The sequence below is a fragment of the Lepidochelys olivacea genome (assembly GCF_965140295.1).
Source record: "Lepidochelys olivacea isolate rLepOli2 genome assembly, chromosome: 12".
Taxonomy (NCBI): Eukaryota; Metazoa; Chordata; order Testudines; family Cheloniidae; genus Lepidochelys; species Lepidochelys olivacea.
In genome coordinates this window covers 5,413,934-5,437,086 of record NC_140422.1, presented here as the reverse complement: position 1 = coordinate 5,437,086, position 23,153 = coordinate 5,413,934, and the positions used below count along the sequence as shown (strand labels likewise).

General features: G+C 49.6%; 1 protein-coding gene across 1 annotated transcript in view; it reads left to right on the top strand.

Annotated features, from left to right (window-relative positions):
* The window catches only part of KCTD19 (potassium channel tetramerization domain containing 19), a 51,749-nt gene extending 29,894 nt beyond the window's left edge, over positions 1 to 21,855 (top strand). Inside the window, exons 9-17 of the mRNA XM_084644641.1 lie at positions 4,700 to 4,842; positions 5,661 to 5,744; positions 7,391 to 7,499; positions 8,808 to 9,465; positions 10,479 to 10,559; positions 15,199 to 15,381; positions 17,610 to 17,764; positions 20,192 to 20,293; positions 21,751 to 21,855. Of these exons, the coding sequence (XP_084500767.1) occupies positions 4,700 to 4,842; positions 5,661 to 5,744; positions 7,391 to 7,499; positions 8,808 to 9,465; positions 10,479 to 10,559; positions 15,199 to 15,381; positions 17,610 to 17,764; positions 20,192 to 20,293; positions 21,751 to 21,849 (1,614 nt within the window). The 3' untranslated portion in view covers positions 21,850 to 21,855. The remainder of the gene's footprint in view (positions 1 to 4,699; positions 4,843 to 5,660; positions 5,745 to 7,390; positions 7,500 to 8,807; positions 9,466 to 10,478; positions 10,560 to 15,198; positions 15,382 to 17,609; positions 17,765 to 20,191; positions 20,294 to 21,750) is intronic.
* Positions 21,856 to 23,153: the final 1,298 nt, after the last annotated feature.

Below are 23,153 nucleotides of genomic sequence, written 5' to 3'. Positions count from 1 at the left end.
AAACAGGCCTGAGTCTGACTGAAAAGTTTCGCCCTCCACAGAGCCATTCTTGCCCTCCCTTCATCCCCATTTGTCTATGTAAAGGCAGGTAGAGAAGAAATGAGGGGGGTGGGACAAATGAGCCTCTTTTATAAAGGCAACCTTGACATCAAAGAACACACATGGGGCTCTTTCATAGGCCTTGCACGTTTCCAGGTCCAGGCAGGCCGACGTGATTCTAAGAGGGGAGGTCTCTGGAAGTTCTATATTCAGAGAACCCCCGTTTTCTGGTGAGTCACCTGCTATGCACTGGCCTCAGAGGCTTTAAATGACAAGAATCAACGGTCACCCTGAGCTCATGGTTAGCGCTGAGCTTTTGTGCTGCCACAAATGCCAGAGCAAGCAGAGCAAGTCTGGATATATTGCAGAAGTAACAAGCTCAGCCTGGGAAGGGACTATCTCATGTTATAAATCAGTGGTCCCCAAACCGTGGAGTTTGGACGGGGGCCTGGAGAACGTTTCGGGGGGCACATGGTGGGACTCTGGCCAGCCCCCAGGTGGCACCACCCACCCCAGTTCCAGCTCCAGCCACAGCTCCTCTTCACCCCCAGCCCCCTTCCAGCCCCAGCTGCACCTCCACTCCACCCCCAGGCCAGCTCTGGCCCCAGCGACACCTCCGCTCCGGCCCCATCCGCACCTTGACTCCACCCCCGGCTGAGCTCTGGCCCCACCCACAGCTCCTGTCTACCCCCTGCTCTGCTCCCAGTCCCCCTCCAGCCCCAGCCGCACCTCCGCTCCTCCCACAGACCAGCTCCACCCTAGCCACACCTCCGCTCCTCCCACAGACCAGCTCCACCCTAGCCACACCTCCGCTCCTCCCACAGACCAGCTCCACCCTAGCCACACCTCCGCTCCTCCCACAGACCAGCTCCACCCTAGCCACACCTCCGCTCCTCCCACAGACCAGCTCCACCCTAGCCACACCTCCGCTCCTCCCACAGACCAGCTCCACCCCTAGCCACACCTCCGCTCCTCCCACAGACCAGCTCCACCCCCAGCCACACCTCCGCTCCTCCCACAGACCAGCTCCACCCCCAGCCACACCTCCGCTCCTCCCACAGACCAGCTCCACCCCCAGCCACACCTCCGCTCCTCCCACAGACCAGCTCCACCCTAGCCACACCTCCGCTCCTCCCACAGACCAGCTCCACCCCCAGCCACACCTCCGCTCCTCCCACAGACCAGCTCCACCCTAGCCACACCTCCGCTCCTCCCACAGACCAGCTCCACCCCCAGCCGCACCTCCGCTCCTCCCACAGACCAGCTCCACCCCCAGCCGCACCTCCGCTCCTCCCACAGACCAGCTCCACCCCCAGCCGCACCTCCGCTCCTCCCACAGACCAGCTCCACCCTAGCCACACCTCCGCTCCTCCCACAGACCAGCTCCACCCCCAGCCGCACCTCCGCTCCTCCCACAGACCAGCTCCACCCTAGCCACACCTCCGCTCCTCCCACAGACCAGCTCCACCCCCAGCCGCACCTCCGCTCCTCCCACAGACCAGCTCCACCCCCAGCCGCACCTCCGCTCCTCCCACAGACCAGCTCCACCCCCAGCCGCACCTCCGCTCCTCCCACAGACCAGCTCCACCCTAGCCACACCTCCGCTCCTCCCACAGACCAGCTCCACCCTAGCCACACCTCCGCTCCTCCCACAGACCAGCTCCACCCTAGCCACACCTCCGCTCCTCCCACAGACCAGCTCCACCCCCAGCCGCACCTCCGCTCCTCCCACAGACCAGCTCCACCCTAGCCACACCTCCGCTCCTCCCACAGACCAGCTCCACCCTAGCCACACCTCCGCTCCTCCCACAGACCAGCTCCACCCTAGCCACACCTCCGCTCCTCCCACAGACCAGCTCCACTCTAGCCACACCTCCGCTCCTCCCACAGACCAGCTCCACCCCCAGCCACACCTCCGCTCCTCCCACAGACCAGCTCCACCCCCAGCCACACCTCTGCTCCTCCCACAGACCAGCTCCACCCTAGCCACACCTCCGCTCCTCCCACAGACCAGCTCCACCCTAGCCACACCTCCGCTCCTCCCACAGACCAGCTCCACCCTAGCCACACCTCCGCTCCTCCCACAGACCAGCTCCACCCTAGCCACACCTCCGCTCCTCCCACAGACCAGCTCCACCCTAGCCACACCTCCGCTCCTCCCACAGACCAGCTCCACCCTAGCCACACCTCCGCTCCTCCCACAGACCAGCTCCACCCTAGCCACACCTCCGCTCCTCCCACAGACCAGCTCCACCCTAGCCACACCTCCGCTCCTCCCACAGACCAGCTCCACCCTAGCCACACCTCCGCTCCTCCCACAGACCAGCTCCACCCCCAGCCGCACCTCTGCTCCTCCCACAGACCAGCTCCACCCTAGCCACACCTCCGCTCCTCCCACAGACCAGCTCCACCCCCAGCCGCACCTCCGCTCCTCCCACAGACCAGCTCCACCCTAGCCACACCTCCGCTCCTCCCACAGACCAGCTCCACCCCCAGCCGCACCTCTGCTCCTCCCACAGACCAGCTCCACCCTAGCCACACCTCCGCTCCTCCCACAGACCAGCTCCACCCTAGCCACACCTCCGCTCCTCCCACAGACCAGCTCCACCCTAGCCACACCTCCGCTCCTCCCACAGACCAGCTCCACCCCCAGCCGCACCTCTGCTCCTCCCACAGACCAGCTCCACCCTAGCCACACCTCCGCTCCTCCCACAGACCAGCTCCACCCTAGCCACACCTCCGCTCCTCCCACAGACCAGCTCCACCCTAGCCACACCTCCGCTCCTCCCACAGACCAGCTCCACCCTAGCCACACCTCCGCTCCTCCCACAGACCAGCTCCACCCTAGCCACACCTCCGCTCCTCCCACAGACCAGCTCCACCCTAGCCACACCTCCGCTCCTCCCACAGACCAGCTCCACCCCTAGCCACACCTCCGCTCCTCCCACAGACCAGCTCCACCCTAGCCACACCTCCGCTCCTCCCACAGACCAGCTCCACCCCTAGCCACACCTCCGCTCCTCCCACAGACCAGCTCCACCCTAGCCACACCTCCGCTCCTCCCACAGACCAGCTCCACTCTAGCCACACCTCCGCTCCTCCCACAGACCAGCTCCACCCTAGCCACACCTCCGCTCCTCCCACAGACCAGCTCCACCCTAGCCACACCTCCGCTCCTCCCACAGACCAGCTCCACCCTAGCCACACCTCCGCTCCTCCCACAGACCAGCTCCACCCCTAGCCACACCTCCGCTCCTCCCACAGACCAGCTCCACCCCCAGCCACACCTCCGCTCCTCCCACAGACCAGCTCCACCCTAGCCACACCTCCGCTCCTCCCACAGACCAGCTCCACCCTAGCCACACCTCCGCTCCTCCCACAGACCAGCTCCACCCTAGCCGCACCTCCGCTCCTCCCACAGACCAGCTCCACCCTAGCCGCACCTCCGCTCCTCCCACAGACCAGCTCCACCCTAGCCGCACCTCCGCTCCTCCCACAGACCAGCTCCACCCTAGCCACACCTCCGCTCCTCCCACAGACCAGCTCCACCCCCAGCCACACCTCCGCTCCTCCCACAGACCAGCTCCACCCTAGCCACACCTCCGCTCCTCCCACAGACCAGCTCCACCCCCAGCCACACCTCCGCTCCTCCCACAGACCAGCTCCACCCCTAGCCACACCTCCGCTCCTCCCACAGACCAGCTCCACCCTAGCCACACCTCCGCTCCTCCCACAGACCAGCTCCACCCTAGCCACACCTCCGCTCCTCCCACAGACCAGCTCCACCCTAGCCACACCTCCGCTCCTCCCACAGACCAGCTCCACCCTAGCCACACCTCTGCTCCTCCCACAGACCAGCTCCACCCCTAGCCACACCTCCGCTCCTCCCACAGACCAGCTCCACCCCCAGCCACACCTCCGCTCCTCCCACAGACCAGCTCCACCCTAGCCACACCTCCGCTCCTCCCACAGACCAGCTCCACCCCTAGCCACACCTCCGCTCCTCCCACAGACCAGCTCCACCCTAGCCACACCTCCGCTCCTCCCACAGACCAGCTCCACCCTAGCCACACCTCCGCTCCTCCCACAGACCAGCTCCACCCTAGCCACACCTCTGCTCCTCCCACAGACCAGCTCCACCCTAGCCACACCTCCGCTCCTCCCACAGACCAGCTCCACCCCTAGCCACACCTCCGCTCCTCCCACAGACCAGCTCCACCCTAGCCACACCTCCGCTCCTCCCACAGACCAGCTCCACCCTAGCCACACCTCCGCTCCTCCCACAGACCAGCTCCACTCCACCACCTGCTCCATCCCCAGCCCAGCTCTGCCCTTATTCCTTCTCCCCCACCAGGCCAGCTCTGCGTCAGCCCAAGCTCCTCTACTGAGCCAACTGTGCAGTAATGGAGGAGGGGGCACAGAGAAATTCCAGTACTGGTAAGAGGGGGCGCGACAGGAAAAGTTTGGGCACCGCTGATATAAATGAACCCCATCGGCAAGCGAAGTAGCATAATGTTCTAACAACTCGCTCTACATTTAGCTACATTCAACCTTCCCTGGCTAGAAGGAGAGCTGCTTTGAAGGGGGGACACGGTGGGAAGAAAAAAGGTCTTAAAGTAACTCTGACCTCCTAAGTTACGATATATATTTATTTCTCCAGTGTCCAGAGCTCCTGTCAAACTGCAAAAAAGTTTATTGGATTACATATGGTCAGAGTCTCCTAATCCATGGAGATGGGCAAATATTTCGACACATTCTCAACTTCCTTAGACTTGGCAAGCTGTTTTTACCATCTGAATTTAAGTAAGAAAAGAGAGATCATGCGTTTTATTAGTCTTATTCCAGATATCTATAGGAAGAAAGGTATTAATATTTTATTCCACCTATAGGTTTTCTGATTTACATGGTGATTAAAGCATTAAAGCAAGATTTTTAGTTCCAGTAGTATTTGTTATCAAATTCATACAGCAACATTAGTGTGAGAAAAATTAGCATAAGGCTTTGTGAATTTAAAGAAAACCTGAGCAAAAAATTGTAGCCAATAATTTATTCACCAAATTTAGCTTCTTTTTTTTGTGTGCAAATTGACTGCAAACAGGTCATGGTTTACTTAAACTCGTTTGTTGTTCAAAATTATTTGCTGTATGATTTCTACACATAAATCTTGCTCTGTTGAGTGTTCATGAGCAGTTTCTTTTCAGTGTTAGATATTCAAAGTTTGAACTGTTTTTCTCAAAAGAGTTCACTTATTTTGGATGTCTGGAATGAAATTCTGGTTCAACTGAAGTCAATGGAAGTTTTTCCTTGACTTCAGTGGAACCACAATTTCACCTTTCATTGTTTGGGTTCCCAACTTGAGATGCCTGTATGTCATCCAAAACACAAGGCACCCGAAAGTCATAAACACTTTTGAAAGTTTTGGCCTCTATTTTTTCCATGTGTTAATATTGCATCAGTAGCAAAATAAGAAATGACTCAAGTTAGGGAGAGTGCATTTTGCACGATCACTTTGCATCGTTGATTACAGAAGATGATTTCAAAAATTGACTAGTATTTAGAAAAGATAATCTAAATGTATTTGAGAGAATTACTGTACAGTTATGTTTATTTACAATTTACAGAGAATGGTCTCTATTTTGTCAAGAAGCAGAGGAGTACAGAATTCCTTCTCTTTTTGAAGCACTTTATCAGTGCGATGGATACAGGTAAAGAAGATGCCTGTCTATTTTCTATCGTTTCATAGGCTCATAGATTCCAAGGCCATTAGAGACCATTGTGATCATCTAGTCTGACCTCCTGTATAACACAGGACATAGAACTTTCCCCAAATAATTCCTTTTGAACTAGAGCATGTTTCTTTAAAAATAAAATCACATCTTGATTTAAAATTTTCCAGGGATGGAGAATCCATCACAATGTTTAGTAAATTGTGCTAATGATTAATTACCGTCACTTAAAAAAGTACCCCTTATTTCCAGTCTGAATATGTCAACTTCAACTTCCAGCTGTTGGATCATATTACACCTTTCCCTGCTAGATTGAAGAGCCAAACATTTGTTCCCCATGTAGATATTTAGACATTGTGATCAAGTCACCCTGTAACCTTCTCTTTGTTAAAATAAATAGATTGAGCTCCTTGATTCTATCACAATGAGGCAGGTTTTCTAATCCTTTAATGATTCTCCTGGCTCTTCTCTGAACCCTCACGAAATTTATCAACATCCTTCTTGAATTGTGGACTCCAGAACTGGACACAAGATCCCAGCAGTGGCTGCATCAGTGCCAAATATAGAGGCAAAAAAACCTCTTCACTCCTACTCGAGATTCCCCTGTTTAAGTATCCAAGAATCACATTAGCCTACTGCAGTTTTCACTCCATACATCTGAAGAAGTGGGTCACAGCCCACGAAAGCTTATGCTCGAATAAATTTGTTAGTCTTTAAGGTGCCACAAGACCCCTCGTTGTTTTTGCTGAAACAGATTAACACGGCTGCCCCTCTGACAGCCATTTGCCTTTTTGGCCACATAATCACACTGGGAGCTCATATTCAGTTGAATATCCACCTGCCCCCTCCCAAACTTTTTCAGCCCCCCATCCTATAAGTATGGCCTGTATTCTTTGTTCCTAGATGTATACATTTACATTTAGCCATTTAAAAACATATTGTTTGCTTGAGTTCAGTTTACCAAGCGATCCAGATCGCTCTGCATCAGGGACCTATCCTCTTCTTTTTTACCATTTCCCCAGTTTTTGTATCATCTGCAAACTTTATCAGTGATGATTTTATGTTTTCTTTCAGGTCATTGCTAAATATGTTAAATAGCATAGGGCCAGGAACCAGTCCCTGCAGGATCCCATTAGAAACAGACCAGCTCAGTGACAATTCCCTGTTTACAATTACATTTTGAGACCTATCAGTTAGTCAGTTTTTAATCCAGTTAATGTGTGCCACATTAATTTTGTATTGTTCTAGTTTTTAAATAAAAATGAACTATTAAGTCAAAGGCCTTACAGAAGTCTAAGGATATTACATCAACACTATTATCTTTATCAACCAAATATGTAATCTCATCCAAAAAAATATATCAAGTTAGTTTGACAGGATCTATTTTAGAGTAACCCGTGTCAATTGGCATTAATTATATACTCCACCTTTAATTCTTTATTAATCAAGTCCCATATCAGCCACTCCATTATCTTGTCTAATAATTCCCCAATAATTAAAATTCATATAAAACTAATTTTAACATTCACCAGAATGCACACACAACCCAACAACCTTAGGCTGTCCCTGGAAAAAAATTCAAAGGTTCACAAATGTAGAAAAACTGAAAAATATTCATTTTACAGATTGTGGGTCAAAAAACATGAAACTTACGATGAAGCTTCTTTTCCATTTAGAAGATTAAATATTGTGACTTGGGATAAGGAGCGTGAGTTCAGCAAAGACCCAAAAGAAGTAAGATTTTTTTCAGAAATACCTCAAAACAATAAGTTTTAAAAAACAGTTCAGACCTGAATGTTTAAATTGTCCAGTTGCAGCTTGGGACAAGTTGTCTTAACTCTTACTGCAAAATTATCAACAAAAATGAAAGTTCTGAAACTTCTACGTAAAGAGGAAATCTTTCTTCCAAAAGTGCAATAATTTCTAAGAATCTACTCACATCAAGATGCCAGTAGCAGTTCAGAAAAAATAATGACTTTTTTAATAGAACCAGGAGTGTTGGAACAATTTGTATAGTGGGGGTGCTGAGAGCCATTGAACCAAACTGTAAACCCTGGATATGATGGAAACCACTTCAAGCCAGGCGGTACGGCAGGACCCCCAGTCTCTCGGGTCCCAACACCTATGTATAGAACAACAGGTTTTTGAGCATCAAGAGATACAGATTCAGGGTAAAACAGCTGAAGGTATTTTCTTTAAATATTACAGAAAAATGAGAAGATTCCATCTATAAAAGGAGAAAGAAAATCTCAGTCATTTGCAGCTAATTGTTGTAGTTTAGTTTGTTTGGATAGTTTTTTAGTGTTCAGGTTTAGATAGCTTCTGTGCCATTGTCATTTTGAGTTCCCAGAGCAATTTGTGCTTCTTTTCTGGAGTAAACATGGCTGATCAAGACCTGTCCAGTTTGCCCCAGGGAAGGCCACTCCCTGTCTCAGTGTTCTCTGTGCTAGGTTTTTACCCATAAGAACAGGCACACTTGCCCTACTCCACATTCAGGCAGAGAAGATTTGAACCTGGGTTTCCCATCTCCTGGGTGATTGCTCTAACTAATGGGCAAAAGGGTGGCACTTCCTCCACCTGTGTCTGTTTTATGCAGGGTCTCATTTGGTAGGCATGCTCTGAGCATGCCTACTGGACTGGGCTCCACAGGTGAGATAGGCAGGGGAACGCCTAGTTGGAGAATTCCACTGGGCCTTTGGCATGAGTTGCCTAAAGTGGCAGTTAGGCACCCAAATCCCCTTGTGGATCTAGCCCACAATGCCTAAGTACCTCTGTGGGTTTAGCCCCATGTGGTTATAGCTCTGGTAGCATGGGCAAGGTTCAGTGTGCGGCCTCTGCAAGGTCTAGATGGACAAGTGCTCAGAATGACCAGTTCTCAGCTCCTGCTGCCTCACAAGTTTATGCCAATACAACTTAGACCACAAAATGGCCCTGTTTATGCAGTGCTAAAATCTAAGCGATCAGGTAAGGCAAAACTTACCGTGCCTTTGGGACAAATAAGAAGAGTCATTTAAAAATAACCGCTTTCCACTCCCTTTTCAGGAACATTCCTACACTGCTGTGGATTTCAGTAACTGGTGTGTTAATACCTGGAGTAAAATAAAAGACATGCAGGATAGCAAAGGAGAGAATGAGAAGTATACCAGAATGATTTCACAGACCAGAGGGACAAAACGAAGGAATAAATCTGGAGGATATCATCAGTCTACAGACATCGGGGAAAATTCCAGCTATTGTAAACATTCAGCAAGCCCTCCAAGGAAGAAAGGGGAAAGAGGCAATTTAGCAAAAAAATCAGAAAATAGAAACTCATCCACTCCCATTCAGAAATTAATTTCCCTGGTAAAGGAATGGGATATGGTAAACTCCAAAAGATGTGAATTCCGGCATGTGACAATATCCAGCAGTAACCTTGCAGATAATGTATTTTGTCATAAAACACTTGAAAATGGGGGTGACATCAAAGATCCTGCTGACAGATCTCCTGCGAAAATAAGTCATGGAGTTCAGGAAAATGACCAGACTATTCCAGCTGCATTCAGTGCCGAAGAGAAACATTCGGAGCAACACGCATCCAAACAGAATTTGCCAGTTACCCTACCTGCTGAAAAACACAGATTCAGCACCATAAGGGAGACTTACCCAATGGAAAAAATGGCAGCATTCAAAGAGTGGAGGGGCCGGGAGCAAACAGAAAAAGGTAAGTGTCATGTGCTCATTACTTTAACAATGGCAGGAGAAATTAATGAGTAAACGTGATGCTTAAAGAAACCAGAAATGTCTGGTGATACTGATTAACAAAAAAGAAATGTCAGGATGAAAGAATCTCACCTCTTCCTCTTGTTCTTCCACAAACCAGAGGGGTTCCCACTGCAGTTAGGGGCAGCACCTGGATGACTAAATTCACCCCGTACATAGCTCTAGTCCTATGCCACTTGAGGCCCACTTCAGATTCCAAACTCGGGGCAGATCTACACTTAAAACTGTCCTGCTGTAGCACTTCAGGGAAAACATTACCCATGCTGACAGGAGGGTTTCTCCCATGGGCGTAGTTACTCCACTCCCCTGAGAGGCGGTAGCTCTGTCGATGGAAGAAGCCCTCCCACTGGCATAGTGCTGTCTACGCTGGGGGTTAGCTTGGTTTAACTGCATTGCTCAGCAGGGTAGATTTTTCACACTCCTGAATGACATAGTTATACTAACCTAATTTCCTAGTGTAGACCTGGCCAAGGGTTTGAGTGCAACTGAAGTGATGCCTGCCCCTTGTGCTGATCCACAACATGTAAACTAATGCAGATTGCTCAGAAGGGGTGTGAAGGTGGTGAAGAGCAAGTTTCCTTTTCCTTCAGAAAAGAGATTCCCTACCAGGTATTAATTATGATTTATTTGTATTACTTTATTGTGTGCCAGATTTTAGCCCTTGTTGCAGGGATATAAGCATCAAAGCGCCTGATGTCGCACTGTGCTCAGCATCTGCTGCGGTATGTTGTGCACCCTGGACTCCTCAGCACCTTGCTGGAGTGAGGCCTGGGCCTGAAGTTCACAAGCCTGGGGAAAACAATAATTAATGTGTCTAGTGAAATGCAACATGGGAGGATGCACCTGGGCAGCAAGATGTAAAAAAGATTTGAGACGAACCGGAGATTAAAAGGAAGGAGCTGTGCGAAAAAGACCCTATTTCTTATTTGTGTCACGATTTCCCCTCTCTAACAGATCCTCACCCAACCCCTCCCTGGCTGAAGCAGCTTATAACTAGCAAGTTCAGCGTGGGGATGAGCAGTAGCACTTGCCCAGGTACCATGTCCTCTTCTTAAGTAGCTACTTTCAAATTATTGTTAGTTATTGAGAGCTGTCAATCAATGTACACACCACTGTGTAAAACATAGAGAAAGACATAGGTCCTTCCCCAAGGAGCTTAATATAAGAACCAATGCTGCAAGACACTACCGCCCAGATTCACAAAGGGACGTAGGCATCGGGATGCTGAGTGTCACAATGCCTAACTTTTAGGCGCCTAGCAAATCACACAATAACACTGTAATCCACAAAGCCTGAGTTTGGTGCCCAGGCTCCCTATACAGTGGATGAGGAGAGGGACGGGATCTACAAAAGCCAGCATGTTAGGCGGGAAACTGCCTAACCTAGCCAATGGGAGATGCCTATGAGAGATGTGTTCTAAGCCCTGCCCCTCTCACGGAGCTAGGTGCCTAAATCTGGGCTGCAGGGGGGCACCTAGCTCTGCTAATGATTCATGAACTGTGGTAAGGCAGATGCTCCTCCACCTAATTAATGTGAGGGGCCTGATCAAGTAGGCATGCTCAGAGGCCGCCTAGATCTACACAAAAGAACTGGGGAAGAAGGAAGCAGGAGCAGGTCTCTTATGATCTTTAGCCCAGTGGCCAGAGCACCACCAGGACATGAGGGATCACTTGTTCAAGCCCCTCTACTGCCTGATGAGAAGGGATTTGAATGTGTGTGTGGTCAGAGGCAGAAACATAGATGCCTAGGTGCCAAGTGAGTTTGTGTGTCTACAGAGGTAGGTGGCTGTCAAGCGGGCGTTCTGTGGATTGCAATGGAGCCTAAAAATGGGATGTTTTTCTAAATCCGACCCTAAGCTTCTCTTGTGAGGGGCTGAGTAACCTCAGTTCCTCTTGACTCCATTGGCATTGAGGACACTCAGTTCCCCAGGGAAATGTTCAGCAATTCATAGGGGCCAGACAGAGAGAACAATTCAGACACATCCACCAGATGACTCTAGAGTGGGCTAATCTGAAAGTGATTCTTTGAGTGGCTCTGCTTATTCACACTTATGGTAATGTGCCGCCCAGTGATGCCTAGCAGCAGAAACACCTCGGAGCAGTGGCCGTTAGAGCAAACGCATGTGCTGTCCTACCTGTCCCCTCGGAGTTTTGGAATGTCCTGAGGGAAAGGCTCTATAAGGGGGCACAGCGCCTTCTACCAGCTCAGTTCCTTCCAAGTGTTGCACCAGATGGAAGTGAAGCACTCCAGTCCATATGGATGAATCAGATAATTAATTTATTTTCCCCCCAAATCACATACTAATGTGTGTTACATACTTTGGATGCTGGAAGGGTTCTAGCAGATTATTTAAATAGAGCCACAAGGTTTTGGAAGTTCATCTATGTCGGTTGTTTCTTAGGCTAAGAATCCTGTGGGTCTTCATGTATCTGTGCAGCCTATTTACAGATGGGTTAGATAATGTATCATTGAATGTTACAAGTTGGTGACAGTTCCTGAGCCTACTGTTGTAAGATATTATTCGGCTCTTGCTTACCTTAAACATGGTCTTACTGGGGGAGTCTGTAAGACTGACTTGGAAGTCGATCCATTACCAAACATTATGCTTTGGATTTGGCTTCAAGAGCCGATGCCAAATTAGGTAGAATGGTTTGTCAGTCTTTATTTAATTACAACTCTGCTTTCTCTTTCTGAGTTTTTCAGCCCTGCTTGTCAACTTACCCGTAAGTGGGAATATGCAGACCCACGCAAAGAAGAGGTGGTTACTTGCTTGTAAATGGAATTCTTTCTTCCGCCACCTTTCCCCTCTTTCTCAGAGTCCTATTATGATTTGTAGCGGGGAAGGAACTGAGGGGGTAGAGCTCTCTTTCTCACAACTTTTGGACACCCTGAAGGGAGGAATGGGAAGGGGTGCACATGTGCTCCAATGGCCACTGTTGGAGAAGGTTCTACCACTAGGCTGCGCTAGGCAGCGCATTACCATTACTATGACTTCGCAGTGCTTGCAGAGAACTCTGGTTACAAGTAAGCATTCTTCATTTGTGTACAGCTGCCTGTTGGTTGTACCGGCATGCTTCTTTTGGTGTCACGCATTTCTCAGTTTGGTGGATGATTGCTTAAGTGCTCCGCAGAAGATGTGCTTTAAGGAGGGATTTGAGTGGTCACTGGGAACTCTGTGTGATGATGGTGTGATGAAGGTGTGAAGATATGAGTGGGAGAAGGACACAAAAGGGCTTTTTGGAGGTGGCTTGGGACAAACGTAGTCACTGGAAGCAGGAGGCTGAGAAACTGTTACTGAGGGAAGAAGAGTGGTGGAGAGGTTTACAGGTGAGGACAAGGTCCGGGAACTTGAGGCAGAGGAGAAGCCAGTGAAGGGAACTGGGATTGTTTAGTCTACGGAAGAGAAGAATGAGGGGGGATTTGATAGCTGCTTTTAACTACCTGAAAGGTGGATCCAAAGAGGATGGATCTAGACTATTCTCAGTGATAGCAGATGATAGGACAAGGAGTAATGGTCTCAAGTTGCAGTGGGGGAGGTTTAGGTTGGATATTAGGAAAAACTTTTTCACTAGGAGGGTGGTGAAACACTGGAATGCGTTACCTAGGGAGGTGGTGGAATCTCCTTCCTTAGATATTTTTAAGGTCAGGCTTGACAAAGCTCTGGCTGGGATGATTTAGTTGGGATTGGTCCTGCTCTGGGCAGGGGGTTGGACTAGATGGCCTCCAGAGGTCCCTTCCAACTCTGTTATTCTATGATTCTATGATCTGAAGCAAGAAGGGGGCAATGTGATCAGAAAGGTGGGAGAGACGATGATTTTGGTGACAGCACTTTGGTAGCATGATGTAACAACAGCAAGTTGTGCAGGAGAGTTGTTCACAGTGAGACAAAGAGAGCTGAATTCATCACTATTGATTTCAGTGGACTCGCAATTGGGAAGAATTTGGCCCAGTGAAATTAATTCACGGATATTAATTTCCCTGCTCCTCCTCCATTACAGACACTGGGTAATTCTGACCTCAGTTGCTGAGGTGTAAATCCAGAGTAGCTCCACTAAAGTCAATAGTTACTTCACATTTTCACCTGTGTAGCTGAAAACAGAATCTGGTTTCCTGTGCTTAAAAACACTTACTCGTCTTCCTGTCTGATACAGTTGGAATCTCAGTAACATATTATTGTCTCCGGAAAGAAATTGGACCAATTACTTTAATAACACTCAATGACTACTCTATGCAAACCACTCCACCTCGGCCAGTGTCCATGCAGTGTCCATGCATGGGTGTATGGTTGCTGCCTAATTAGAGTCCCAGACACCTTGTATACCTGGGAGCTCTTCTGATCTTCCAACCAGCCCATTCATCCCACAAGCATTCCAGGAGGGAGGGGGAGGGGGGAAAGCCACTTCACAGGTATTCAAAGGGGGAGAGGAGACAAAATGGGGGGGAGGTGTAACAGACCTTTTGAGCGTACAGGTTATACATAGCATAGTCATACAGAGCATACAGATCACTGCTGCTTCTACAACACTGACGTTCTGTGTGGAAGTTGGGAGCGTGATGAAAATACAATGGGAGTGCAATTCTAGTCCTCGTTCAGGGGACTGCGAAGGGTTGGTCCCAGGGCTTTTTGAGCAGAGGGAGAGGATCTGACTGAGTCTTCTTCAAAGTTTTGTGAAGATACTAGTACAATTCCTTTTAAGTATTGGAGTTATTTTATTCATTAGGCTTTGTCTGTAGTACATGCCTAGCACTGTACAGAACTAATCAGGGTACAAGACCAGCTCAGAGGAATTTATTTTCACAACAAAATTGAAAAGACTCTATGATTTGTATGCTTCTGAGTTTCAGATGCAGGGCATTACAGTAAGCCCAGAGCACACAATCATTAGTCTTGTGCTAGTCTGAATTGAGATAGGCTCAGCTGATGCCAGGCTGTAGTGAGAACATTTTGCAAGTCTCTGCTTGCCATGAGCTACTCCTGGGGAAAGACTGGAAGAGCTAAAGCTGAGGTTTTCAAAGGCACCTAGTGGAGCTGAGGAGAGTGGAGCAGGGCCTAAATGGGGTTCACCTGATCTCAGTTCAGTTTCTGTCTTAGCTGCAAGCTTACCGCATGGCCCTGCACAAGTCACAAAATGAACCCTGTGCCTTGTACAAAGGGGATGCTAGCACTGCCTACCTCCTGGGGGTGGTGTAAAGGTAAAATGTGTTAATGATTGCAAAGTGTTCCAGTACAATGGTGAGGAAGCCCATATGATTACCTCAATAGCTAGAACTCTTTTAGGCTCCTTTGAACATCCCAGGCTAAATCTGTTTGGGCTTGGTTAAGCAACGACTAAGGGAGCACATGCTAACCATCACTAAGTATTTCCAGGATTTCAATACCAAGGAGGGAGAGAATATTTGTGGTTTTGTACCTTCAGTTTGTAAGCTCCTTGGTGCAGGGACTGCCATCTGTCATTTATAATATGGTTGTTCTGCGCCTTGCACCAGACTGGTAGACTCTAGGTGCTACTGCAGTATAAATGTTTAATAATAATTCCTTAATAATAAAGGGGTACAGCTAGAAGTAAGGGGGCAAAAATGCTGTGCCCCTCATTTGCTGTGAATAGATGTGCTAATCCTGTTAGAAGTTTTGCAGGTTTTATTGTTTGAAAATCCACATATTTTTTATCCCCAGAAACAACCGCCAATGATCAAACCAACATGGTAACCAAAGAATTTAATAATGTAGGATTCATCCTTAAAGTCGAACATCCTCCAGTTGTAGGCAGTGATGGATCTTGCACTTGGCATGAAGAGAGTGTTGTTTACAGTGCTGGCATCAAACCGGCTAATGCAAACACTCAACCAGTGGCTAGAGGTAACATTGAAAAGAACTGGAAATCTGGCAGCTTATTTAGCGTTTCGATGGTGCCACAAGGCTTTTTGTGTGACAACAAATGCCTCTGATACCTTTTCCTGGTCTATAGTATGAGGAGCTAAGTACCAAACTTCTTGGTAGCACTTTTATAACTATTCTTGTTTAATTTTTGCGCTGGCATGAAGGCCAACAAGTTTATATCATTAGTAGAGGGAAGACAAGACGAGATGACAGTAGATTACCAAAATATCATAAATCCCTAACAAACTATAGACGTGTGTAGTCACAGTTGGTTAGAATAAATCAGTCCTAGCACTTACAGTACACGCCGAGTTCTAACTGACTTCCCCAAAGGGCAAGTGTGACGGGTTCCCTGCGGGGTGTCACCTGGAACTGGGGTACCACTGAGCCCTCTCACTTACCAGCCTGGGCTCCCTCTCACACTGTGCTACTGTGACAAGCTGTAGACCACTTCCAGTCCTACACTCCCACCAGCATTTACACAGGTGGGGACACACCCAGCTGAGGTTACATGCAGGCTCCAACCAGCTGCTGTATGAACCAGCAATAGAGAGGCTGCAGCCAAGATAAGACCCAGCTCCCCAGGCACGCACCCCCCACTGAGTATAAACCCAAAATTATACCGTGTTGCACTGCACAGGGATCTGTACAATGCAAGCTCATAAATGGTTCACCTCTCCCTCAATATGTTAACCAAGCTGAGATTTTTCCCCAAACACTTCACTTAAAGGCGTGCTGGTTTAGATAAACCAAAAAACAAGTTCATTAACTACAAAAGATAGATTTTAAGTGATTATAAGTGATAGCAAACAGTCCAAAGCAGATTACCTATAAATAAACAAAATTGCAAACTAAGCCTAAAATACTAGAAAGATTGGATATGAATTAGCAATTTCTCACTCTGGCTGTTGATACAAGCAGTTCACCAGGTTTCCATACATAGGCTAGAAATCCTTCTAGCCTGGGACCAGCACTTCCCCCAGTTCAGTCTTTGTTCCTCAGGTGTTTCCAGGAGTTCTCTTGTGTGGGGAGTGAGGCCACTAGATGATGTCACACTCCACCTTATATAGCTTTAACATAGGGCGGGAACCCTTTGTTCCAAAAACAGTTCCCAGCCTAGAAAAATACAGGTACTCAAAATGGAGTTCAGTACCATGTGGTCTGGTCACATGCCCTTGCTGAGACATAGGAGCCATTACTTAGAGGCTGGTTGAAACCTTTGCAGTAAGACAAAGCTTTTCTACAGCCCATTGTCTTTGCTGATGAGCCATCAGCACTGTCTAGCTTCATCAGTGTCATACCTGAAAGGCTGGCTGTCGGTGTTTCCAGAGTAAGCACATTTGAAATACAGATCCATAGTCAATATTCATAACTTCAGATACAAAAATTATATATCTTCAGCAAATCATACCTTTTCCAATAACACCTTACATGACCCATCTTGTAAAAAATGCATCATAATTATACCATAATCATGTCATATCATCATAATATTACTGTGACGAATATGGGGTGTAGCTAGAGCCTGCTCCTGCAGTACAAACTACAGGTAAATTTGTAGATTGAGTCCCCACTGGTAGTGCCTGGCGACTAATAAGCCAATCACTAATCTCTTCGTTGCAGCTACAATGTGCTCTTTATTCCTTGTGAGAAGTCCAGAGGGGCCAGCTCTGGGGCCAGGCCCCCCCCACCATACACACACACACCATGATAGACCTCTCCAGGTATGTGTACACCCACAGAGCTGCTTTCTTTGGTAGATCCCTGCAGCTACATTGCTGTAGTTGCTGTTGTAGGGGCCCAACCCTGTATCAGTCTCAGTGAAATGGACAGAGTGGCAATTCAGTTCCTATTGGAAAACGTTTTTTTAGAGACGTTCTGCTGTGCCAGAGGCTTTACTGCTTGAAATGTACTGATGCTGTTTGTAGCTAATCCCAGTGGCCTTGTCACGCTCCCCAACACTTCAGCAGGCAAAGCTGGAAATATTTTTAGCAATTAGAAAAAGCCAGGGTAGAATCCTGAAATCCTTGGTCAGTTTTTACTCTGCAACGTCCATTGACCCTGGATCAGAACATGGCGTGTTACAGGATTCTGTTGCACCCATGACAATGGAGACAGGTGGCTCAGTGGCCGGCTAAATGAAAAGGGCTGGTACGCTGAAATAGGGTGTCTAATTCTGTATGTTGTGTTTGACACTCTCCTTGTAGATATAGTTTTCCTAAGTTTTGCTTTGGCACGGGAAGAGATATTTTATGCCAGGAAGTGCCATTGTTTTCTGACTGACATCATCCTGAATTCCATCAGGCAGAAGGATGCCAGAGAGATCACAGCCAAAGTTGTGAGGCTTGTGCACAAGCTTTGGGTAGGTATGATTTCCTATCAATGCTGAAGCTGGGCCAGGGTATCGAGGTGCCTACTGCGTCTTTCTGCGCCTACATCCGTCACTTAGGTGCCACTGACATTTAATCAAAGGTGCCTAAGTCCCCATGGCACCTACGTTTCTGCCAGTCAGCTTTGCAAAGCTGCCTAAGTAGTGATGCTGCCCCGCAGCTAAGAGCCTAGCTCACGTCACAGCCCCAGAGGCGCTGAAGGAGGAGTCGCAATCTAGGCAGGGGGACACTTAGCTTGCCACTGGGGCATGATCCCATAGGTGTGCTTTAAGTACACCGGACACCTGATACCTCCCTGCCCCACATCAGGCCACCAAGAGGTGGAAGGAGCAGCAGAGTGCCTACATAAAAGCTAGCCAGAGGCACAGGGAAAGGTAGGGTGAGGGTCAGCATTATCAAGCATGAGTAGGAGAGAGATATTTGGCTGCTAGGACTTGGGCTACTTAAGTGGCTGAGCTGGCTTAGGTGCTTAACTCCAGGAGAGAGGGGTCCCGACTGTGAATCATGAGCCAGAGGAAGAAAATCCTTCCTTAGGCTTGTGGAGCAAAGGAGAAGAGTAGAGAACCAGTGTCCAAGGCAGCTCGCTCCCCTGGGCCAGAGGAGAGAGGAGATGCAAGGAATCACAAAGGCAAATTTCCCAGTGGAAGCAGTGAGTGCAGAAGCTCAAACTGCCAGCAAGAGACAGGGCATCTGGGGCTAGATCCACAGAGGGACCTCGGCACCTAACTGTCACTTTAGGTAGCTGAGGCCACCATTCCTGAGTGCCTCAAAAGTCCTGCTTAGATGCTGCCTAGCCCCGTAAGCACCTAAGTGACTGCTGGTTAAGGCCCCGAGGTGGCTACATGCCAACCCATGTGCATGCACAAAGCCACCAATGTCCTAACACCACCAAACTGCTCAGCGCCCTAGTGCACACCTAACCCCTGGCTGGATTCTCAGCCTGGGTGTTCCCCTCCCTGGCTCACCCGTGGGGCTTCATCAGGTGGGCGTGTTTTAGGCTGCACAAAAGCCTGCTGGAGGCAAGCACATTGGGACTTTGGGGGCAGCTGTATGGCCCAGAATACCCACCAGTGCAATGGTTAGGGCCCGCAGCTATGATCGGTTTTCAACTTCCTGCTCTGGCTGTGTTAGAGCAGTGACTGGCAGCCACATGCCCCGCCTCCCAGATGCGTGCTCTGCACCTGAGGCTTTGGTGCTCTCCTATTGAAGCCATTCCACTTTGTATAAATAATTAACTAGTGGGTGGGCCAGAGTGAGGGTGACGCTGTAGCCTGGTGGGCAGGGCACGTGGCTGGGGTGTGAGAGACCTAAAGTCAAGTCCCAGCACCAGTGCAGGGATTTGAACATGGGCTTCTCCATGCCTGCTGAGTGCCCTGCTCACTGGGCTACTGGCTGCAATGGGCTGTGTGGTGGATGCGGGTCTCTGACTCCAGGAGCGGGCTCGGCAATGAATCCTGTGGAGGGAGATGCCCAGCTACCTTTAAGGGGCAGAGGGGTTAGGATTCCTGCTCAGTGAGCTGGCTTCGTGAATTGCTTTCGTAGGATATGTTTAACCCTGCAGTTATTCACCCGCAGCTGGCCCACGCTTGGGCTGCGGGGCTGTTTAATTGCAGTGTAGCCCTTCAGGCCCAGGCTGGAGCCCGGGGTCTAGGACCCTGCAAGGTGGGATGGTCCCAGGGCTTGGGCTATGCTCCAGCCCAAAAGTCTACACTGCAGTTAAACAGCCCCTTAGCCTGAGTCAGCTGGCGTGGGCCAGCCGCGGGTGTCTAATTGCAGTGTAGACAGACCCTTAGGCACCTCACTCTCCCCATGTGCATTGTAGGGAGTCTGGGAATAACACTGCATGGCAAGGAGACGAAGTCTCTCTGTGGCTCTAGCCCTAGGCTACCACACCTTGCTGGTCAAGGCAGGCCCTGGTGAGAGGCGGTCGCATAGCTCCACCTCTAGACATGAGGGTTCGCTGTGGGCTGGCCAGGTGTCTGTGGCTGGACACGTCATCGTGAGTAAATCTGTTACTCGTACCTGTCTGTTTCTTATATCACTGAGTGAACCATGTCAACTAGGGCTGGGGTGAGCAAAGAGCGACCACCTGCCTCCTGCACTTTCCTGCAGTCTGTGCGGCTCTGTGAGCTGGGTTGGAAGCAGCTTCTTTTCAATGGCCAGTGTGTAAAAAGTGTTTCCTGTCAGACTGTGGAAGCCGAGTTGCTTCTCACAAGTCAGATCTAAGAATGTAGCAAATCTGCCACTCTGGGAGCAATGCATTTTCTCTCCCGGTCCTGTATACATCAGTATTACTGGGGGCTACCCGGTCTGGATGCAGCTCTGCACATGAATAAGCCCGAGGCTCATTGGCAGGACCAGGTAAGAGTACGACTGAGACAAACCTTTTATTTCATTAGACCCAACAGATCACACCAAGGGAGTTTGTTGCTGATGTCTTGAACACAAACCCTTTTAACGATGATGGACCTGTTCATGAAAAGCTACTTAGATGGGTGGAAGTAAGTACAGAGCATTCAAGAGCCTTGTGTTATCACTGAAGACAGACTATGCTGAACAAATTTATCCGCTTTTATATTAGTTTGTGGTTCCTCGGCTTTCCTTGTGGGATGGTTGAACTAGGAGCTAGTTTGCAGCATATATAGATAAAAGTTGTACAGATGTTAATATTATTAGTTTAAAATCATACCAATCTGTCAGTTAAATCTGAAGCCATTCAGGGAATCGTTTTCTCCACCTGTAAAAGGGACACGATGACACTTGCCGTCTCTAGAGCTAACGAGGCCTCAATTGGAGTATTGAGGAGTAGTTCAGGGAAGATGTGGACAAATTGGAGAAAATCCAGAGAAGAGCAACAAAAATGATGAAAGGTCTAGAAAACATGAGCTGGGAGGGAAGATTGGAAGAATTGGGTTGGGTTAGTCTGGAGAAGAGAAGACTGTGAGGGGACATGATCACAGTTTATAGTACCTAAAAGGTTGTTACAAGGAGGGAGAAAAATTGTTCTTCTTAATCTCTGAGGACAGGACAGGAAGCAATAGGCTTAAATTGCAGCAAGGATGGAAATACCTATGCCTAACTGTCAGGGTGGTTAAGCACTGGAACAAATTGCCTCGGGAGGTTGTGGAATCGCCATCACTGGAGATTTTTAAGAGCAGATTAGACAATCACCTCTCAGGAATGGCCTAGATCAGGGGGTCTCAAACTCAAATGACCACAAGGGCCACATGAGGACTAGTACATTGGCCCGAGGGCCACACCACTGACCACCACCCCTCACCGCTGCCCCGACTCCATCCCTTCTGTGAGTCCCCGCCCCTGCCCTGCCTCTTCCCACCCCTTCCCTGAAATCCCCACCCCAACTCCGCCCCCTCCCTGCCCCCAGGGGGTGCAGGAGGGGTGCAGGGTACAGCAGGGGGTTGGGGTGCAGGAGGGGTGTGGGGTGTGTCAGGGGGCTCAGGACAGGGGGTTGGGGTGCAGGTTGTGGCAAGCAGCTCAGGGCAGGGGGTTGGGGTGCAGGAGGGATGGAGCAGGGGGCTTAAGGCAGGGGGTCGGGGTGCAGGAGGGGTGTGGGGTGCAGCAGGGGGCTCAGGGCAGGGGGTTCGGCTGCAGAAAGGGTTTGGGGGACGGGTCCGGCCAGGCGTGCACCGGGGGCAGGACCTCCTAGGGCAGGCAACACACAGACCGCCCCCCCAGGTCCTGGCCGCTTCCCGGAGCGGTGCGGGGGCAGGGCAGGCAGGCACAGGGAGCTGGCGGGCCGCAGAAAATAACCCCGCGGGCCGCGTGTTTGAGACCCCTGGTCTAGATAATGAGTCCTGCCATGCGTGCAGGGGTGGACTAGATGACCCTGCAAGGTCACCTCCAGGCCTACAATTCTGTGACTCTCTTAGGAGCAGTACTAGTGCACTGCTCTGAATTCTGATTGATGTGTAACTCTCTCTTTGATTATTCCTTTCAGTTTACACTGCCATTTGCATGGAAGTACAGTCACTGCATTGATTTACTGGTAAAGAAAGGGTATTCCAAATCCATCTCATATTTTGGCTTGGGAAAATAATTTACAGGAGCTTTAATAAAGTTTGACCTGGCTGTTTCTCGCTGTGAAATGTCTGTCCTTGCTTCTGACAGCTCAGCTGGTAAATCCGCCATTAATGATGTGGAAGGTTAGCCAGGTCCCAGCTGAAAAGCCTTTCTAAGATGAATTAAGGTTGAGAGAACCAGGCACTGAAGCCCTAGAAAAACTTACACAAAACTTTTAGTGAATGCAAACCAACTACCGAAACCCAAAAATATGAAGAAGCAGGAAATGCAGAATTAGGTTAAATTTACCAGAAACAAAACAAGTTGAAAAAGACCATTGCGAGTTCAGGCCTCTGAACGCCTGGAACTGCCCCAGGAGAGACGCTGGCCTCTCAGCTTTCCTTCTGTGTGGGTGGAGGAGAAACCCTGTGATCACAGGCTGTCGGTTTTCTGGTGTGTGTGTCTCTCTCACGCCCCCCCCCTCCCCGTGCTGCCACCCTGACCTTGACCACAAGGCAGCGTAAAGGTGACAGACCCTGGCCCACGTGCTCTAATGTAATGCCCTGGTTCGTATGTGGAAACACGACCTGCGGCTCTCCTGAGACAGGCGTGACTGACAGGCACGTAGCGTCAGCGCACCTCCCCCTTTGCCTCGCTGAGCAGCCCTGGGGGCTCTGTGGGGCCGATGAGGCCTCCACTGCACGGCTCGGTGACCTGACTCCATTTGGGCAAATTAGGGTTGAAGAATTTTCTAACCACCTGCACCTTGTTAGATTAATGTCAGGCTTCGGGGGTGGGCAGGGGATTCAATTGCCAGAGAAATGGCCCTGATGCCAGGATACAGGCTTTGCTAGGCCTGCTTTGAATGAAAGCAGAGGGGTTCCCCCAGCAGTCATATGACACCCTGTTTTTAGCTGGTTGGCGCAGCCTTACTATGCTGTACAAATAGTAACTTTGAAAATGTGCATTTGAGCAACACTGGGCCTGTGCATTAGAGCCCAAGCAGCTTAGCCCCGTAAACTGACTCTGCCCCTTGCCTGCTATGGGGAGAAAAGTTTAGTTTCGGCTCATGCCTGCCGTAACATTTTGGCCAGTCGGCCTTCGTTTGCGGCTTTTATGGGAAGCAAACGCTGGCCTCGGTTGCAGCCTCACATTAAGGGCAGTGCCTGCTGCTGTCTAATGTGCATGTGTGATGAAGTGGGAATTCTCTGGAATGACCCTGCTGCATGCCTCAAGTTCCCCTCTGTGCTGCGTTAGTACCCACTGGAGGAAAAAGGGTGGTTTTCTCTTCGAGCAGACTGGGAACTGTAGGTACGAATGTTGTCTACTTATCTGCGCCTG